This window comes from Bison bison, unplaced genomic scaffold (genome assembly GCF_000754665.1).
Source record: "Bison bison bison isolate TAMUID 2011002044 unplaced genomic scaffold, Bison_UMD1.0 scf7180017864221, whole genome shotgun sequence".
NCBI lineage: Eukaryota > Metazoa > Chordata > Mammalia > Artiodactyla > Bovidae > Bison > Bison bison.
Window position 1 is genome coordinate 1,892,430 of NW_011494793.1, and position 18,763 is coordinate 1,911,192.

An 18,763-nucleotide genomic window follows, 5' to 3' on the forward strand; every position below is an offset into this window, starting at 1 on the left:
TCCTTCAGGGGCCTTCCTGACCCAGGGATCGAACCTGAGTCTCCTTTGCAGGTGGACTCTTCATCAACTGACCCATCAGGGAAACTAGGTCCCTCATTTGCTCCAGACTCTCCAATTTCTCCCACCCAGTTCCCTCAGAATAAAATCCAGACCCCTTCCAAGGCTCAAGGTCTACAGTGATCCTCCCTGTCCTGCTCTTTCCAACCTCAGAGCCCTATCCCCAGCTCTCTCCAAACCTGGCTCATTCTCTGCCTGCAGGGTCCTTCTCTGAGGCCTCACATTAAGTGTCCCCCACCTCCCTCCCCCAGGCTGTCTCCATCTCTGACCTTGCTTCACTCTTGTCATCTGTTAGCTTCTGAAATGGGTATTCGTCTGCTGGCTTGATCAGAGCCCTGCGGCCACGAGCAGGGCATGTCCACCTGGATCCTGTTGTGTGCCCAGTGGCTGGTGCAGGGCCCTACACACAGTAGGTGCTTAATGAAAGGGACTCAGCCCAAGTGTTGTCTGCAGCCTGGACCCTCCTTCCACCAGGGTAGGAGAAGAGAGGAGCTGGCAAGGGACAATTCCCCACCCCAAACCCCTTGGGGAGACAGGACAGCTTTTGCCCGAACTTGCATCAATCTGCATATATTTGCATTTTATTGCTTGCCTTTGTGGGGAATCTTCCAGCATTTCCCTTTCCCAACAGGTTTTTGAGGAGGATGCAGCAGAGAAGGGAAGGGAGGAGGAACGTGGTATCCTCCGCAGCCTTCTGGCAAAGGCAAAGGGTGTTCAGTTCAGTTCAGTTGCTTAGTCCTGTCCGACTCTTTGTGACCCCATGAACCGCAGCACGCCAGGCCTCCCTGTCCATCATCAACTGCTGGAGTTTACTCAAACCCATGTCCATTAAGTTGGTGATGCCATCCAACCATCTCATCCTCTGTCGTCCCCTTCTTCTTCCGCCTTCAATCTTTCCCAGCATCAGGGTCTTTTCCAGTGAGTCAGCTCTTTGCATCAGGTGGCCAAAGTATTGGAGTTTTAGCTTCAACATCAGTCCTTCCAATGAATATTCAGGACTGATTTCCTTTAGGATGGACTGGTTGGATCTCCTTGCAGTCCAACGGACTCTCAAAGAGTCTTCTCCAACACCAGAGTTCAAAAGCATCAATTCGGCGCTCAGCTTTCTTTATAGTCCAACTCTCACATCCATACATGACCACAGGAAAACCCATAGCCTTGACTAGACGGACCTTTGTTGGCAAAGTAATGTCTCTGCTTTTTAATATGCTAAGTTGGTCATAACTTTCCTTCCAAGGAGTAAGCGTCTTTTAATTTCATGGCTGCAGTCACCATCTGCAGTGATTTTGAAGCCCCCCAAAATAAAGTCTATCACTGTTTCCACTGTGTCCCCATCTATTTGCTATGAAGTGATTGGACCAGATGCCTTGATCTTAGTTTTCTAAATGTTGAGCTTTAAGCCAACTTTTTCACTCTCTTTCACTTTCATCAAGAGGCTCTTTAGTTCTTCTTCGCTTTCTGCCATAAAGTGAAAGGTGCATCCCAGCAGACAGTAGATGCCCGTGAGGAGCCGCGGCATCGCATCTCCAAGGAGGAGTAGGTCGGCTCTGCAGCCCTGCACGGCGACAGAGTAAGACAGTCCTGGGTCAAACAAGAGGCTGCCTGGCCGTCACTGGACCCAGCTTGGGTAATGTGTGTAGGCCAGAGGAGGCCACCAGGGGGCGGCAGAGGCCAAGGAGGGTCCCAGTGCCCTAGGAGGACAGATTCTCAGATCCCTCCCGCTTATGGAGGAGGGAATCCAGCTTTTGGAGGTCCACCTAGGACTCGAACCCAGGGGCCAGAACCTCCAGATGACAAAGTGTGGGTTTCTTGAGGGCATGACCCAAGACAAGGGACTGCCTCTTCCTCTGTACCTCTGGTCTCATTTGTGGGACATGCCAGACCCTACTTCCCCAGGTAGTCATGTCCTTCCATTTTTTGGGAACATGGTCATAGACAGCCCCTCTGCCATGACCACCATTTTACACTTAATGTCTGGCACAGAGTAGACTCTCAATGCATGTTTGGTGAAGGAACCAATGAATACATGAAGAAATGAATGAATGAGGTACTTGTTCTGTGCCAGGCTTGTGTTATACAGGTTCAGTTTGTTCCTCTGAGGCAAGGGCTATTTTATGCCCATTTACAGATGGGGAAACTGAGGCCCAGAGAGACGCAAAGTCTCTCTCAAATATGGATGGCATTCAGGACTTGAAGGAACCTGTTGCCTTCCACTCAACTTAGCCTGAGGGCCAGGTTTGGTGATGCCCTCCTGCTAGGCTCTAGAGAAATGGAGAGGGTCAAAGTGCCAATTGAGGGAGGGGTTCAAGCAGAGCAAATTTTCCCTATGGGACCGTGCAACCTTGAAAGTAACCCCAGTTCTGTGGGTGAGTGAGCTCCCCTTAGCTCAGGGTACAAAAGCACAACAGGGATCTGAACGCTGGGCCCCTGCTCCCAGCTGTGTGGCCTCAGTTTCCCCACCTGTCCTAGGGAGACATTAACAGTTTATGGTCAGCGGAAAGTGCCCCACAAAGCAGGGGGGAAGGGGGCATTTGGGAGCCTCCCCCCAGCCCCGAGCAGCCACCTAAGTGTCCTGTCCACAGGGCGGAACGGGTGCGGGTCCTGCCCGCCCCAGGTCTGGGGGCGGAGTCTCGCCGACCCGGAGCCCAATAAATCCGCCCCCCGCCGCCGGCGGGAGCTGCCCCTTTAAGCCCCACCAAGACCTCCTGCTGTCAGCCCTGAGCACAGCTCCCAAGGACGGGGACAGACGTCCGGGCGGGGGGACGTACCGCTTGCACCGGGCGCCTGGACGGAGCGAGAGACCAGGTGGACGGACAGACAGACGCGAAGACGAAGAGGGGTGACAGGGAGGCTGAGGAGCTGCAGCGAGGAGCCAGTTTTCTCGCCCAGGGAGCCCCGGGCCGCGGGGGCCCAAAGGGGACAGGCGCGCAGTGTCGCTGCCGCCGCTGAGCATCCTGCTACCTGCGCGCTGTCTTGCCTCCTCGGCCGCTGCCAACTTCCCTCAGCCGAGACACGCGGGGTGGCTGGAAGGGGCCGAGGACGCACCTCATGGCCACCGTCGAGGCAAAGGAGCGGGCCACGTTCGGAGCCTGGGACTACGGGGTCTTCGCCCTTATGCTACTGGTGTCTACCGGCATCGGGCTGTGGGTCGGGGTAGCGCGAGGCGGGCAGCGCAGCGCCGAGGACTTCTTCACTGGGGGTCGGCGCCTGTCCGCCCTGCCGGTGGGCCTCTCGCTGGCCGCCAGCTTCATGTCGGCGGTCCAGGTGCTGGGGGTGCCAGCCGAGGCCTACCGCTATGGCCTCAAGTTCCTCTGGATGTGCCTGGGACAGCTGCTCAACTCTCGGCTCACTGCCCTGCTCTTCCTGCCGGTCTTCTACCGCCTGGGCCTCACCAGCACCTACGAGGTACTGGGCAGGGACCCGAAGGGCCTGAGGACCTGCCTGACTGTGAACGCGGGGACGCGGCAGGGGAGGCCCTAAGGCTCTGAACCGTGGTGCAGGGGGCCGCAGGCGGGCTCCCGGGTGCTGTAACTGGGGAGCCTCCGAGATGGACAGGTGGGGAGGGTTCTGGGAAGAAGCCGCAGGCAGTGAGGCCGGGGCAGGAAGGAGGAAGAGGAGCCGGCGTCCCGGTTCTCTTTGGTGGAAACTTGCTCAGGGCGGAGCCAGGCTCGGCCAGGGGCGCGCTCACACGTGAACAGGCACACCCCTACCCCCCCGCCCCGCAAGCCTGGGCTTGCGTCCACCCGAGTGACTGCCTGGAGGCAGGCTCCGGATTCGCAATCCCGCTTCCCCGCAGCTTGCTTCCTACCTTCCTCGAGGGGTTGCCTCTCCGCTCGGGTTGCCCAAGACCTCGCTCCGGGGCAGTGAGCACGAAGATTACAATCTTGACCGGTCGTACAGTAGACAGCCAGTCACAGGCACTGTCTGTATCTTGCGAAAGTTGACTCAGAGCGGCGGCAGCCCCAGGGGAACGATCAGACATGCGTGGGAGCGTGTGGGACCAACGTGTGCACTCTTGATGGTGCAGTCCTACGGGCACACGCCCTATGCACAGGCGCGGGGATGGCGAGTGTGCACAAGTGTGTGCAGATAGATTGGAAAGGATGCTTGGCGGGAGCCCTCCGCCCCCCTCTCCCCCGTGGGCAAGAGTGTGGAGTTGGCCTCCTGTGGGCGGGCAGAAGCCAAGAGGGCGGGTGAAGGACCCAGAAGCCTCGGGTCCCTGAATGGGGACTCTCCAGGTGACCACGAGCCCTCGGCTTCTCCTTGTAGTACCTGGAGATGCGCTTCAGCCGGGCTGTGCGGCTCTGCGGGACTCTGCAGTACCTGGTGGCTACAGTGAGTGGCCTCGGCCCCGCACTCGCCCCCAGGGTCCAGCTCGGGTCAAATATCGGGTGGTTACGCCCACAACCCCGCTCCCACCCCTCACGACCCCACTCCCACTCTACAAAGCCTTGTCCAGGCCCCACCCACAATCCTCCTGGCCCCGCCCTAGGAGGCTCTATTTGCAAGTCTGGCCCACCGGCCTCTCACAGACCTCCTACCTGACCCCATCCCGATCCCGCGTGGCCCGGCCCATCTGCCCTCAGTCAAGTACCCCAACCGGCCTCCTCCCCCTAGCTCCTTCCTAATACCCTCTTCGCACAGGTGCCCCCCAACCTCCCGGCCCTTGCCCTCTATCTGCAGATGCTGTATACCGGCATAGTGATCTACGCCCCCGCGCTCATCCTGAACCAAGGTTTGAATGGGCGGGGTGGGGAGGGGTGGTGGCGGGAAGGAACAAAGGCTTAGAGACTTGCCGGGGTGAGGGACAGCTCTAGGAGAGAAGAATCCTACTTGACTCCCCAAAAGGCCCCAGGACAGTGAAAGCCAAGCTTTCCGCCTGCAAATTGACCTAACAGGAGGGTTTCCTTGCAGTGACAGGGCTGGACATCTGGGCATCGCTCCTGTCTACCGGAATCATCTGCACCTTCTACACTACTGTGGTGAATGTCCCTCTACCCCACCCCACGTGGGCTGCATGCCCACTGAGTGGGAGAGCCCCTGGGCAGGCCCATTCACTTCCCTCCCTTCCCTTTCTCCAGAGGAAGACTGTGTCCCAACTGGGCCTACTTCCTCATCTTTATTATGAAAGGTGATTTGAAAGGCTTATCGCTGAAAGTCCAAGGATAAGGCATGGCTGGATCCAGGGGCTACAACAGAGCCCTCTGTGTTCTCTCCCATCTGTTAAGAACCTCATTAGCTCTGGGCTTTCATCCCTTTGGGCTTTATTCTAGCAGAAAGTGAGTTCCTGTTTCAGGATGGACTGACTGAAGTCCCAGGAGGGTTCTGTCTGGCTGGCACTGGTATTCAGTGAAGGATGAGCCATTCGCAGAGGTTTGGGGAGCTAGGATGTTCTGTTGGCTATTCCTGGAGTTGGGAGCAAGATTAGCCTCACCTGAATGACCTGGAAGTGCGGAAGGAAACCGAGGAGCTGCCAAGGGAAGGCAAAGATGTGAAGGCTGGACGGGTAAAAACAACAGCTAATAATAACAGCAGTAGTAATAATGATAATAATAGTGGCAGCCATCACTCACTGAACACTTGTATGTGACAGATGCTCATCCAAATATTTTTCTTGTATTAATTAATTTATTCCTTGCAATGATACCCCGAAGAAGGTACTATTATTAACCCATTTTACAGATGAGGAAACTGAGGCAGAGAAGACCATTGGTCCCAGCCACTACTGGAGGCCAGGCCAAATCCCCGCCAGGTCCCCCATCTGACTCCTCCTCCCTCCCACCTCTGCTCTGCCCTACAGGCCGCAGACAGATCCCCATCTGACCCCCTATCTCCCTCTCTGTCACACCTTGCAGGGCGGCATGAAGGCTGTGATCTGGACCGACGTATTTCAGGTCTTAGTGATGCTGAGTGGTTTCTGGGTTGTCCTGGCTCGTGGAACTGCGCTCGTGGGTGGACCTGGGCAAGTACTCGAGCTTGCCAAGAACCACTCCCGGATCAACCTGATGGAGTACGTGAAAATGTAGAGGAAGATATGGCAGAGTGATGGAGCTGGCATCTCTGCCCTGGGAGAAGCCAGCCAATGGCACCTCCCCCAGGAAGCCCTTCCTGCTCCCCTCCCCAAACAGAAAATCTAGACAACACCCTGGCTCCCCCTCTCTGGGAATTGAAGGCTCTCTGAGATCCCAGTTAAGCACAGAAAAAAAATGTTTTTTTTGATACATGCGGATGACTCAATAAACCCATGAAATTTTAGTCTGGCAAACTCCTGTTCACACTTCAAAACCTAGCCCCAAATGTCCCTTTAAGACCCATCAGGTCCAGAATAGGCATCTGGGGCAACTTGGGAGGGAGAAGTCAGCGTAGCATTCCCACATGGCTGACTTGCCCCGTCCTCATCCAGCTTTGACCTGGACCCGAGGAGCCGCTACACATTCTGGACTTTTGTTGTGGGTGGCACGTTGGTGTGGCTCTCCATGTACGGGGTGAACCAAGCACAGGTGCAGCGCTACGTGGCCTGTCGCACGGAGAAGCAAGCCAAGCTGTGAGTATTTGGCAGGGTGCCTCTGGGATGTGCCGGCCCCTGCCTGCAACCCTGAGACCACCTCGCCCCTCCAGGGCCGTGCTCATCAACCAGCTGGGCCTGTTCCTGATCGTGTCCAGCGCTGCGGCCTGTGGTGTCGTCATGTTCACGTTCTACCTTGACTGTGACCCTCTCCTGGCGGGGCGCATCTCTGCCCCAGACCAGGTGAGTCTGGTCCAGGCTCCTAGGCCACTCCTATCCACCCACCCCCACTGTGAGCCTCTGGGTGAGTCTCTGGGGGTGAAGCTGGAAAAGTATTCCTAGTGGAGAGATAGTCTGTGCAAATGTCCAGAGGCAGGGAAGAACTCAACACAGAGGAGGATCTGGGAGGTGAGGCAGTGTTATGGGGGAGGGGAGGGGCATTTCAGACTCCCTGAGGGATATCAAGGAGGCCATGGGACCACAGTTCAGCATGAAATGATGACACTGCCAGTAACGACCAGCTCTCACGTTCCAAGTACCTACACTGTGCCTCACGCCTCTTCACGAGCACTTAGTTTCCCATCAAAATCTTTCAACATGTGATGAGACCAAGACTGCCATGGCCCTTGATTTACAGATGAGGAAACTGAGGCAGGAGATCAGAAGTAAAGCAATTTCCTGAGGTCCACAGGCAAGTCAGGGGTAGCACCAAGGCCAGGACCCAGACGTGCTCACTCTGGGGGAGCTCTGACCATGGGGTTCAGAGTCCATGGGGTCGGATCCCAGACTGCCTGTGTAACCTCAAGCAAGGAGTGACCCCCTTTGGCCTGACTGGCTTCATCAGTAAAGTGGGAATGACTCAGGATCGCAGAGTCAGTCAACAAACATGCGCTGAGTGCCCACTGTGAGTCTGGTCTGCACTGGGTGTTGGGAATGTGCAGTGTGAGGACAGGTAGATGCCCTCACCCTTGGGGCATTGCTGTCCTGGAGGTTGACCCCTGACTCCCTTCAGTACATGCCCCTGCTGGTGCTGGACATCTTTGAGGACCTGCCTGGAGTCCCTGGGCTCTTTCTGGCCTGTGCCTACAGTGGCACCCTCAGGTGAGTGACCCTGCTCTCTCACTTGGCCACATCTGAGCCCCTGGGGCCTTGTTGTAATGTTCTGAGCATGTCCAGCGTTTACTGCTCAGTCCCCAGTAAGTGGGGTCTAGTGGAAGGCATACCCTGGGCACAAGGAGCCCAGATCCGGGATCTTTACCCCTGTTGCGCAGCAGGGTTACACTCAATTCCTTTCCCTTTCTTCTTCCTGTCCTCCCTCCCTCAAACAAATGTTTGTCGAGCACCTACAGGGCAGGTACTGCTGTTCTGAATACTGGGGCACAGCTGTGACCAAGCGGTCCCCGACTCCTGCCCTTGGGCCTCACACTCTGGCAGTTTCAGATCTCCCCTGACTTCTGGTCGCATCGCTGCTCCTGCTGTGACCACAGTCTATGTGGCTCTTCTCTGCACCCCATCACTGCTTTGTAATGAGACGTGTCATTCATGTCCTCGGTCATGGGTGTCCTTGCTCCCGTGAGGGTATCTCAGGTCTGCGGGGAGAGTGGGGAGGCGGACCTCTCCTCTGCTCTTGAAGGATTCTGTTGCCCAGGCCTCTGCCCCTGGGCTGGGCTGGGTCCTGGCAGGCCAGTTGGTGTGGGTAGCTGGGGGCCTCCTCAAGCAGGTAAGCCCTGGGGGCAAGAGGTGGCCAGTCCCTGAGGACACCCCTCCTTTGTACTCCCCTGTTCCAGCACTGCATCCACCAGCATCAATGCCATGGCTGCCGTCACGGTGGAGGACCTCATCAAACCTCGGCTGCCGAGCCTGGCCCCTCGGAGACTGGTCATCATCTCCAAGGGGCTCTGTGAGTTGGGGGGACCTGGGTGGGGGGCCGGGGCAGCCTCTCCCCACTGACAGAGCCATCCCCATCCGCTACAGCGCTCATCTACGGCTCAGCTTGTCTCACCGTGGCGGCTCTGTCGTCCCTGCTGGGGGGCGGTGTCCTCCAGGTAAGTACCCCACCCCCTCCAATCTTCCCAAGAGGTGAGGCATCATCACTTTGAGACTCAGAGAAGGTTATACATGTCGATGGCAGAACTGAGTTCTGACACGCCACCAGCAGGATAGCCACCGCCTGGCCTGAAACAGGGATGCTGGGAGGTGGGAGTAGTGACCTGGCAGCAAGAAGGGCCTCCTCCTGGCATGGCCATGGAACCAGATTTGTCAGGAGAGAGAATCCGCATCTTTGGGAGAGAGAGAAGAATAGGGGATCCCTTCCCCTTTAGAGAAACGGAGGCATAGAGGAGTCTCAAGACCGCCAGTGGAGTTCCCCAGGTCTTCCTTTCCCAGCGGGTAAACTGAGGCTAGGAAAGGTGGGACGACTCTGCCTTCAGTCGCCCTCGCACCCACTCTCCCAGGGCTCCTTCACCGTCATGGGCGTCATCAGCGGCCCTCTCCTCGGAGCCTTCATCCTGGGGATGTTCGTCCCCACCTGCAACACACCGGTGAGTATTAATAGGCGGGTGAGGGACGAGGAGTGCCAGGGGGTCAGCGTCGACCCCCGCTGACACTGGGTCCCTCACCAGGGCGTCCTGTCCGGGCTGGCAGTGGGCTTGGCGCTGTCGCTGTGGGTGGCCGTGGGCGCCACTCTGTACCCGCCTAGCGCGCAGTCCATGGGAGTCCTTCCGTCGTCAGCATCCGGCTGTGCTGTGCCCTCAGCCAACGCCTCTGGTCTCCTGGACCCTCTTCTCACTGCCAACGCCTCCAGCAGGGTCTCCAGGTAAACTCTGAGCGGGGAATCGAGGCCAGAGAGAGTGTGGTTGCGGAGCGATCCTGAAGCGGAGTCCCTACTGGGAAGGAGAAGATGCGGGGCGGGGCTTGGGAATCGGGGAGTAGGGCGTTCCCCGCAGAAGGAAGAGGAAGTGCGAAGTTTCTGAGGCCAGGGTTCAGTGTATGCTTTCCAACTATGGTGAGGTTAGAGTGGATTTAATGGCAGAAGAAAGGATAGGAGATGAGGTTCAACCAGAGAAATTGGATTCTTTTTAAACTGTGATATCATTTACAGACCAAAGTAGCCATTTAACAGCGGTTTCTAGTATATTCACCAGGTTATCCAACCATCACCACTATCTCAAGAACATTTTCATTACCTCAAAAACAAAAAAGACAAAAGCCCCAAACCCTGTACAATTTAGCAGTCACTGCCCATTTTCACCTCCCTCTAGCCCCTGACTTCCCTGGAGGCTCAGACGGTAAAGAATCGGCCTGCAATGCGGAAGACATGGGTTCAGTCCCTGGGACGGGAAGATCCCCTGGAGAAGCGAATGGCTACCTAATCCATTATTCTGGCCTGGAGAATTCTATGGACTGTGTAATCCATGGGGTCACAAATGGTGGGACAGGACTGAGCGACTTTCACTTCTAGCCCCAGGCAACCACTAATCTACTTTCTGTCGCTATGGCCTTACCTGCCGAGGACGTTGGTATAAATGCAATTGTGCACCATACGGCCGGCTGTGCCCAGCTTCCTTCACTCAGAAGGATGTTTTTAAGGGTTGTCCACACTGGAGTGTGTCCCAGTGCTTCATCCTTTTATGACCTCATAGTATTTCACTGTAGGGATGGACCAGTTTGGTTTATCCTTCATCAGTCGATGCGCATTTGGGTAGTTTCTACTTTTTGGTGAGTGTGACTGGTGCTGCTATGAACGTTTGTGTACAGGTGCTGGTGTGGACATATATTTTCTTTTTTCTTGGTGTATACCTAGGAGTAGAATTGCTGGGTCATATGGTAATTCTATATTTAGCGTTTAAGAAACCACTAGATTATTTTGCATAGCCACTGCATCATTTTACATTCCTACCAGAAATATATAAAGATTCCAACTTCTCCACATCCTTGCCAATACTTATTATTATCCCCTTCCTTTTTCTGAATTCGAACCATCCTACTGGGTATGAAATAATACTCGTTGTGGTTTTGATTTGCGTTTCCCTAATGACTAATGATGTTGACAGTCTTTTCATGTGCTTCTTGGCCAGACTTGTATCTTCTTTGGACAAATGTCTTCTCAAATCCCTTGCTCATTTTTAAATTGGGTCATCTGTCTTTACATATTGAGTTCTAATTTATATGTTCTTTATATCTTTATTCTTGATATTAGATCTTTATCAGATGTATGATTTGCAAATGTCTTCTCCCATTCTCTGGGTTATCTTTTCATTCTGTTGACAGTATCCTTTGATACACAAAAGTTTTCCATTTGGATAAAGTCCAATTTATCCTTTTTTTTTTCTTTTTTACTGGAGTCGGTTTCCATTTCCTGCTCCAGGGGATCTTCCTGACCCAGGGATCAAACCTGCGCCTCCTGCATTGGCAGGCAGGTTCTTCACCACTGAGCCACCTGGGAAGCCCCTCTGTGGTTGTTCTGTTTGGCCATGTTGTGCTGCTTGCAAGATCTTAGTTCCCTGACTAGGGGTTAGACACAAGCCCTCAGTAGTTAAAGTGTGGAATCCTAACCACTAGACGGTCAGGGAATTACCTCCGTTTTCTTTGGTTGCTTGAGCTTTTGGTGTCATATCTAAGAAAGTATTGCCAAACCCATGGTCATAAAGATTCATACCTGTTTTCTTCTTAGAGCTTAATTTGGTTTGATTCTGAGGGTGATAAGCAGAAGCAGGAGGCAGCCTGAGGTACATTTTATTTGTATGTGCTCAGTCATGTCCAACTCTTTGCAACTGTAGCGGACTGTAGTGTGCCACGGAATTCTCCAAGCAGGAATACTGGAGTGGGTTGCCATTTTCTCCTCCAGGGGATCCTGACCTAGGGATGAAACCCACGTCTCTTGCACCTCCTGCACTGGCAGGCAGATTCTTTACTGAGCCACCTAGGAAGCCCTGAGTTACGTTTTAGTAATGTTCCTCTGCTTGTGTGTAGACATTGCCTGAAGGTGTTGGTGGGATAGCAAGAAGGAAGGAGAATTGGCATACGTCCAGACAAGCAATCATGAAGGACTGGGCTGGGTTGTGAGAGTGTAGACAGGAGGAAGCAAATGAAATGGATTTTAGATTCATGCTCATCTCTCTCTCTCTTAGCTTGGAAATGGACCCTGATCAGCAAACCTTAGCTGACAACTTCTATGCCATTTCCTATCTCTATTATGGTGCCTTGGGCACAGTGTGCACTGTGCTATGTGGAGCCCTTGTCAGCTGCCTGACGGGTAAGAAGGGTATATGGCATCCTTAGAGGTCACCCTGTCCACCTTCTGCCTCTAGGACCCGCAGGGAGGGGGAGGAGGACCGTTCTGTCAGTCAGGCGGCCACTGTATACTGGCCGCATCTGCACCCTTTTGCTGCATCGCCTTCATGACACCCTCCACCTTGTGGGATTTGTCCTATTTTGCAAAGGCAGAAACTGAGGCATCCCCTTTCCACCTCTCTATTCTCTCTTCAGCTCCAAAGGTAATGTCTTTGCTGGAGGATGTGGGATGGTGGGGGAGGGGTCACAAGACGCTGTCCTTGGTGCTGAAATATCTTTTCCCCGAAGTCTTGGCAACTCCGTGCCCTTCTGGAAACTCTGAATCCTGTCAAGAAGTGGAAAGAGATTAAAAGAAATCAATAGTGATAAGAATACCTATTCTTTCTTCCTGAGTCTCAGACTTTCCATTCACCAGGGCTCTACTGGGTCCTTCTCCAAGTTCGGCAATATTCTAGACACTGGGGACACAGCAGCAAATGGAGCCATGTGTTGGACCTCCTGGCCACCCACTCTTGGCTATTACAACCTCTCACTGTGTAGATGAGAAAGTGAGACCCAGAGAAGGGCAGAGACTTGCCAGTGTCCCCAGTGGGTCACTGTCAGATCTGGGTTTGGAAGCCATCAGAGATCCCCCTTTTCCTCCCCAGGGCTTGGTCTCCAGTTTTCTTGCCACCCTCCCTAAATAACTCCATTTTCTCTCTGCCCCCTCAGGCCCCACCAAGCGCAGTGCCCTGGGTCCCGGTCTACTCTGGTGGGACCTCATGCGGCAGACAGCATCAGTGGCCCCCAAGGAAGAGGTGGCCACCCTGGATGATGGTTTGATGAAGGTCAGTCTCAGGGCTGGGATCCCAGAGCAGGGGGAGGGGCAGTGAAGTGGCTTCAGGTGCTCTGTTTGTGACCTTAACTCAGGGAAGTGACATGGTGAGTCACCGTCTTCTTTCTCAACTTCTTACCGCCAGTGGAAAGGCACAGTTGGGAGCTAGTACGTCTTCAACGCTTTCTATTACTCACTTTAACAAGGACTGAGCAGACTTTCATACTCTTTATTTTCATTGTATCTGTTTTTACAAATACCTCCGGTCTATGACAAGTGAAACTGGCTTGCCTTTCAGTTATTGACATAAAGTCTGTCCTGAAAATAAAATTGCTTAATTCAAACGTGAGTCAACTTAGAAAAAATCTTACATAAGAAACAGGATAGGGGGTAGACCAACATTGACCAGAGCCGTGTGGTTGCTATGGGAATGCCCTGAGTTTAGGAAACACTGTCCCTGGGGGGTCTGACCCAGGTCTGCTCCTGCTTTGGATTCCCCATTTCATTCCCTTATTCATTAAGCACTAGCTGTGTACCCAGACATGCTCTGGCAGGAGCAGAAGGAAGCTAAAGCAAGAAAGGAATAGGGTCTAAGCAGGTGGTGAGTATTAGGAAGAAAATAAAACAGGATATGGTGATGGGGGTGGCCTCTTGGATGAGGTGACGTTATTAATGTCCAGAATGAGAAGGAGACAACTACTGGGAAATCTGAGTGAAGGAGGAGGGCACAGCAGGTGCAAAGGTCCTGAGGTCAGAGCAGACTCAATGGTGAGGGCAGGGATTTGGGATTTGAAGTGTTTTAAAGCTTCCTCCAGCTGCTGTGGGGAAATAATTTGTTTCTTGAAGAATAGGTGGAGTCAGAGAAAGGAGAGGTAGAGGCATCCTTGGACGCACGGACAGGCTTGACCATAGGTGACACAGCCGTGGGGGAGAGAAGTGGGTGGAGGTTTTGGAGGCAGAAGGGACAGGACTTGCCAAGGTGATATTGTGCCTCTCTTCCCAGGCTCTGTCCTCCCAGAGCTTCTGTCCCCATCTGGAGAATATCTGAGCTGACACGGCAGAAATGGGGGCTCTGACAGTGACTTTCTTCTCTCCTTCCCCCAGGGTGCTGAGGAGTTGCCCGCTGGAACCAAGAGGCCTTCTGACTTTCTGCCCACCGATGAGGACCATCTGCTTTACCTGGGTCAGAAGGAGGTGAACGGGGCTGGTTCCAGGCCACCAGGCAGTGAACATGACAAAGGTCTTGACCTGAAGGAGACAGACCTCTGAACCAGTTGGGGACTGACCACCTGGGATGGGACCTCAGGGGGCCCATCCCAGACCATAGGCCAATGGCCCTGGGCTCTGATTGGTTAGGTCACATCATATGCAAATAAACTTGGGGCTGCACAACCCCGCCCTGTGGGAAGAGGTGAAGCCCCACTTCCAGAATATCATCTGATCCTGCCTCCTGCTTCCAGCCAGCCCCAAGTCTTAGATGCTATACCCCTGCCCATTCTCCCAAAACAGCCAGAGTTTTCTCTACCTATAAGAGAAAGAGGTTGGAGTCCCCTCTGGACAACATAGGAAACCCCCAGGCCCAACACTGGGGTCTGAGAAAGACCCCAGGTCTTCCTGGGAGATACATGAACCTTAACAATGATTTTGGAGGTCCTCAGGCCCAAATTCCTATAACTCACTTCACAGATAGGGCAGTTGAGGCCTGCAAAGGGCCACTGACTTGGCCAAGGTCACAGAACAAAACAGACTCATTGAGAGCTGGAGGTCAACTCTCCCTCCTTCATCTCCTCCTTGTTTTCCTCCCTTTGGCCTCTGCTCTTGGGAGCAGAAAGACAGGAGAAAGGAGAAATAAGGTTGTCAGCCTTCCTTCTGTGTCTGGACACTTTTACCCATCTCATCCATTAAGGACCATGGACCAACTTTACAGAGGAAGAAACTGAGGCTCAGCAAGTCCAGTCGGGGAAGGGACAGGCCTGGGTGCTGCATGATACTGAGGCCCCATCAATGACATGTCACTGGTGTACAGAGTAAGATGGGCCAGGTGAGCTCACATACCAGAGACACGTCTGACTGTCTGGCCCTTGGTTGGAGTCTTCATCCACACACATCAAATAAATGGACTCTTGATGTTCTGTCCTCTCTGAAAAATCATTCTGGCTGTTACCTTAAATCTCCACAGTCAGATCTGAGTGCAAATCTCTGTATCTCTTGCCCCTAGCCTGCGAAGAATAAACCTGAGTATTTAAAAGCATCAGAGCAAGGTGATCACTCCTGTACCAGGGTGCATTATACTGTCCTTCCAGACACATAGCTCCCTCTCCCCTCCTGACTCACTCCTGAAGCCTCCCCTCCTCACCCCATCCATGCATCAGCCCTTTTCACTCCATCCATGCATCAGCTGCTAGGGTTTCTGACAGCTGTCTGTACACACCTCTATCCATGCATCTGACATGGTTCCCATGGCCTCCAGGGAACCATGCTCTGCTCACTTAGAAGTTAGGGCCCCTGTACCAGGTTCAATATGGTACCCTCAAAATCCATGTCTACCTGGAAACTCAGAATGTGAACTCCATTGAAAATAGGGTCTTGGCAGGTATCCTTACTCGAATTAAGATAAGGTTATACTGGATTGGGATGGCCCTGAATCCAATGCCTGTGTCCTTATTAGAAGAGGAGAAAAGACACAGACACACAGGGAGAAAATCATGAGGACACAGAGGCAGAGATTAATGCACCTATAAGCCAAAGGATGCCAAGGATTCCTGGAGCCACCGGAAGCTGGGAGAGGGGTACAGGAGGGATTCTCTCTTAGAGCCTTCAGAAGAAGCATGGCCCTGCCAACATCGTGATTTCACACTTCAGGCTTCCAGTACTGCTTAAAAAAAAGAATAGTTTCTATTGTTTTAAGTTGTGGCAGCCTCAGGAAATGAATACATCCCTCCTGATCTCTCAGCGGCCTGAAACTCTCTGCAGGCTGTTTTATGGATACCTTTAGATTTGGACTTAAAAGTGACCATCACAAATTTTGAATCCATGACTGAATAAAGTGGGACAGACTTTGGGCTCACTGATGGTCCTTCCTCAAAGCAGAGCCTAGATTTGGAGAGGGGCAGTGGTTGGGGCTAAGGCTGCCTAATGCAGGCAGAACAAGCTGATCTGGCTGCTGTTTTAGACATCCAGCCATGTTGTCCTGGGTAGTTCATCCCTTAGTATTGCTGAATAATACTCCATTATATGGATGGACCACATTTTGTTCATTCATTCACTCACATTCATATTACTTCCAGCTTTTGGCTATTGCAAATAAAGTTGCTGCTAAGAACATTAGTGTACAAGTTTTCTAACACACACTTGAATTTCTCTTGGGTCAATTCCTAAGAATGAAATGGCTGGGTCCAGTGGTTGCTGCTGCTGCTGCTAAGTCGCTTCAGTCGTGTCTGACTCTGTGTGACCCCAGAGACGGCAGCCCACCAGGCTCCCCCGTCCCTGGGATTCTCCAGGCTGGAGTGAGTTGCCATTTCTTTCTCCAATGCATAAAAGTGAAAAGTGAAAGTGAAGTTGCTCAGTCGTGTCCAACTCTTAGCGACCCCATGGACTGCAACCCACCAGGCTCCTCTGTCCATGGGATTTTCCAGGCAAGAGTACTGGAGTGGGGTGCCATTGCCTTCTCTGGGGGTCCAATGGTAGGTATATGTTTATTTAAGAAACTGTTGGGACTTCCTTGGTGGCTCAGTGGTAAAGAATCAGCTGCCAATGCAGGAGACACGAGTTCGATCCCTGGCCCGGGAAGATTCCACATGCCATGGGGTGACTAAGCCCGTGCCCCACAACTAGTGAAGCCGGCCATCCTAGAGCCGGAGCTCTGCAACAAGAGCAGCCACTGCAATGAGAAGCAACAAAGAGTAGCCGCTGCTCGACACAACTAGAGGAAGCCCAAGCGCAGCAACAAAGACCCAGCACAGCCAACAAATTAATCCATTTTTTAAACTGTCAAACTGTTTTCCAAAGTTGCTGATTCATTTTACGTCACAAACAAATGTATGAGTTTCGACTGCTCAAAATACTTGACAGAACTTACTCTGGTCCATCCTTTTAATTTTTCCCTTTCCAGTGGCTGTGAGGTAGTATCTCACGGCGGTGTTGATTCATATTCCCCTGATAACCGGAGATGTTGAACATCTTTTCACATGTTTGTTATTCATCCATGTAGTTTTGGCCAAGTGTTGTTCAAACTTTTGCCCAATTTTTTTTTCTTTTGCCCAACTTTCAGTTAGATTTTTTATTTTCTTATTGCTGCAAAAATTATTTTTATATTCTGGATACAAGTTCTTCACTGGTTATATTTTCTTCCAACTTGTGTCTTGCCTCTTCAGTTGCTTAAGATTGCCTTTGAAAGATAAGACTTGTAGCTTTGCTTGACCAAAAATTATCTTTTTCTCCCCCTTTTTCTCTTTGTGGCAAAATTTACATAAAAGTCATGATTTTAACCATTTTATGGGTATAGTTCAGTGGCATTAAGTATCTTCACATCATGTACAATCACCACCATCCATCTCTAGAACTCTTTACTGATCTGAAACTGAAACTCTCTGACCATGGATACCAATTCCCCATTCTCCTCTCTGTCCAGCACCTGGTAGCCACCAGTATATTTTCTCTGTCTATGAGTTTGACTATTCTAGGAGTTCATTTAAGTGGAATCATATGTTATTTGGCCTTTCGTGTCTGGCTTATTTCATTTATAATAATGTCTTCAAGGTTCATTCATTCTGTAGCAAGCGTCAGAATTTCCTTCCATTTAAAGGCTGATTAATATTCAGTGGTATAGATATATACATTTCCTTTATATATATACACGATATACCATATTTTATTCATCCATTTATCCATCAGTAGACATCTGGCTTGTTTCCATCTTTTAGCTATTGTGAATAATACTGCTGTGACGTTAATAGCAAAATATCTTGTCAATATTTGCTTTCATTTCTTTTGGGTTTTTTACTCAGAATTAGAGAACTGAGGGCTTCCCTGGTGGCTCATTGGTAAAGAATCTGCTTTCAATGCAGGAAATCCTAGTTCAATCCTCGGGTTGGGAAGATCCCCTGGAGAAGGAAACGGCAGCCCATTCTGGTACTCTTGCCTGGGAAATCCCATGGACAGAGGAGCCTGTTGGGCTACAGTCCATGGAGTCACAAGAGTCACACATGACTTAGCAACTAAACCACCACCACCACCACCAGAAAACTGGATCATGTTGTAGTTCTGTTTAATTTTTTAAATACAGTTTTCATTCCTATTTTAAATACTGTTTACATTCCTGTCAAATATTAACAGACATAAAAGGAGAAATTGCCAGTAATACAATAATAGTAAGGAATTTTAACACCCCATTACATCACCTGACATGTCATCCATGTAGAAAATTAATAAGAAAAATTGGCCTTTAGATATGTGGAATCTAAAAAATAAAGCAAGTGAATGAATATAAAAAACAGAAAGAGACTCATGTATATAGAAAACAAACTACTGATTACCAGTGGGGAGAGGGAAGGCGGGAAAGATAAGATAGGAGTGGAGTAGTAAGAAGTACAAACTAATATGTATAAAATAAATAAGCTACAAGGATATACCACAGGGATATAACCAATATTTTATAGCAACTCTAAATGGAGTATAATCTATAAAAAGTTTGAATCACCGTGTTGTACAGCTGAAACCAATATAATACTATAAACCAACCATACCTCAATAAGAAAAAAGGAAGTAATGCAACTTTTAAAAAACTTCCTTTTTCTGATTTGGGGGTGTTGATTTATGTCCTGCAATGTAAGGATTTCCTTTTCCATATCATATATTTGATTTTTAAAGCGATTATTATTTTTTTGGTTGCTCTTGGTCTTCTTTGCTCAGTTCAGTTCAGTTCAGTTACTCAGTCGTGTCTGACTCTTTGCTACCCCATGAATCGCAGCACGCCAGGCCTCCCTGTCCATCACCAACTCCTGGAGTTCACTCAAACTCATGTGCATTGAGTCGGTGATGCCATCCAGCCATTTCATCCTCTGTTGTCCTCTTCTCCTCCTGCCCCCAATCCCTCC

At 51.4% G+C, this 18,763-nt stretch overlaps 1 protein-coding gene across 1 annotated transcript; it reads left to right on the forward strand.

Moving 5' to 3' along the window:
- Positions 1 to 3,105: 3,105 nt before the first annotated feature.
- Positions 3,106 to 13,937, forward strand: SLC5A5 (solute carrier family 5 (sodium/iodide cotransporter), member 5). Its single transcript, XM_010845652.1, has 15 exons — positions 3,106 to 3,462; positions 4,327 to 4,392; positions 4,741 to 4,792; positions 4,972 to 5,039; positions 5,913 to 6,067; positions 6,461 to 6,601; positions 6,676 to 6,805; positions 7,575 to 7,663; positions 8,350 to 8,462; positions 8,537 to 8,607; positions 9,016 to 9,102; positions 9,184 to 9,377; positions 11,692 to 11,816; positions 12,566 to 12,681; positions 13,773 to 13,937. The coding sequence occupies exons 1-15, from the start codon at positions 3,106 to 3,108 to the stop codon at positions 13,935 to 13,937; spliced, it is 1,929 nt and encodes a 642-aa protein (XP_010843954.1).
- Positions 13,938 to 18,763: the final 4,826 nt, after the last annotated feature.

Excerpts from the sequence above, each read along its gene's own strand:
- SLC5A5 (XM_010845652.1), top strand. The coding sequence starts at position 3,106 with ATGGCCACCGTCGAGGCAAAGGAGCGGGCCACGTTCGGAGCCTGGGAC. Across the intron at positions 9,378-11,691 it reads GCCTCCAGCAGGGTCTCCAG|CTTGGAAATGGACCCTGATC; the intron begins GTAAACTCTGAG and ends TCTCTCTCTTAG. Across the intron at positions 12,682-13,772 it reads TGGATGATGGTTTGATGAAG|GGTGCTGAGGAGTTGCCCGC; the intron begins GTCAGTCTCAGG and ends TCCTTCCCCCAG.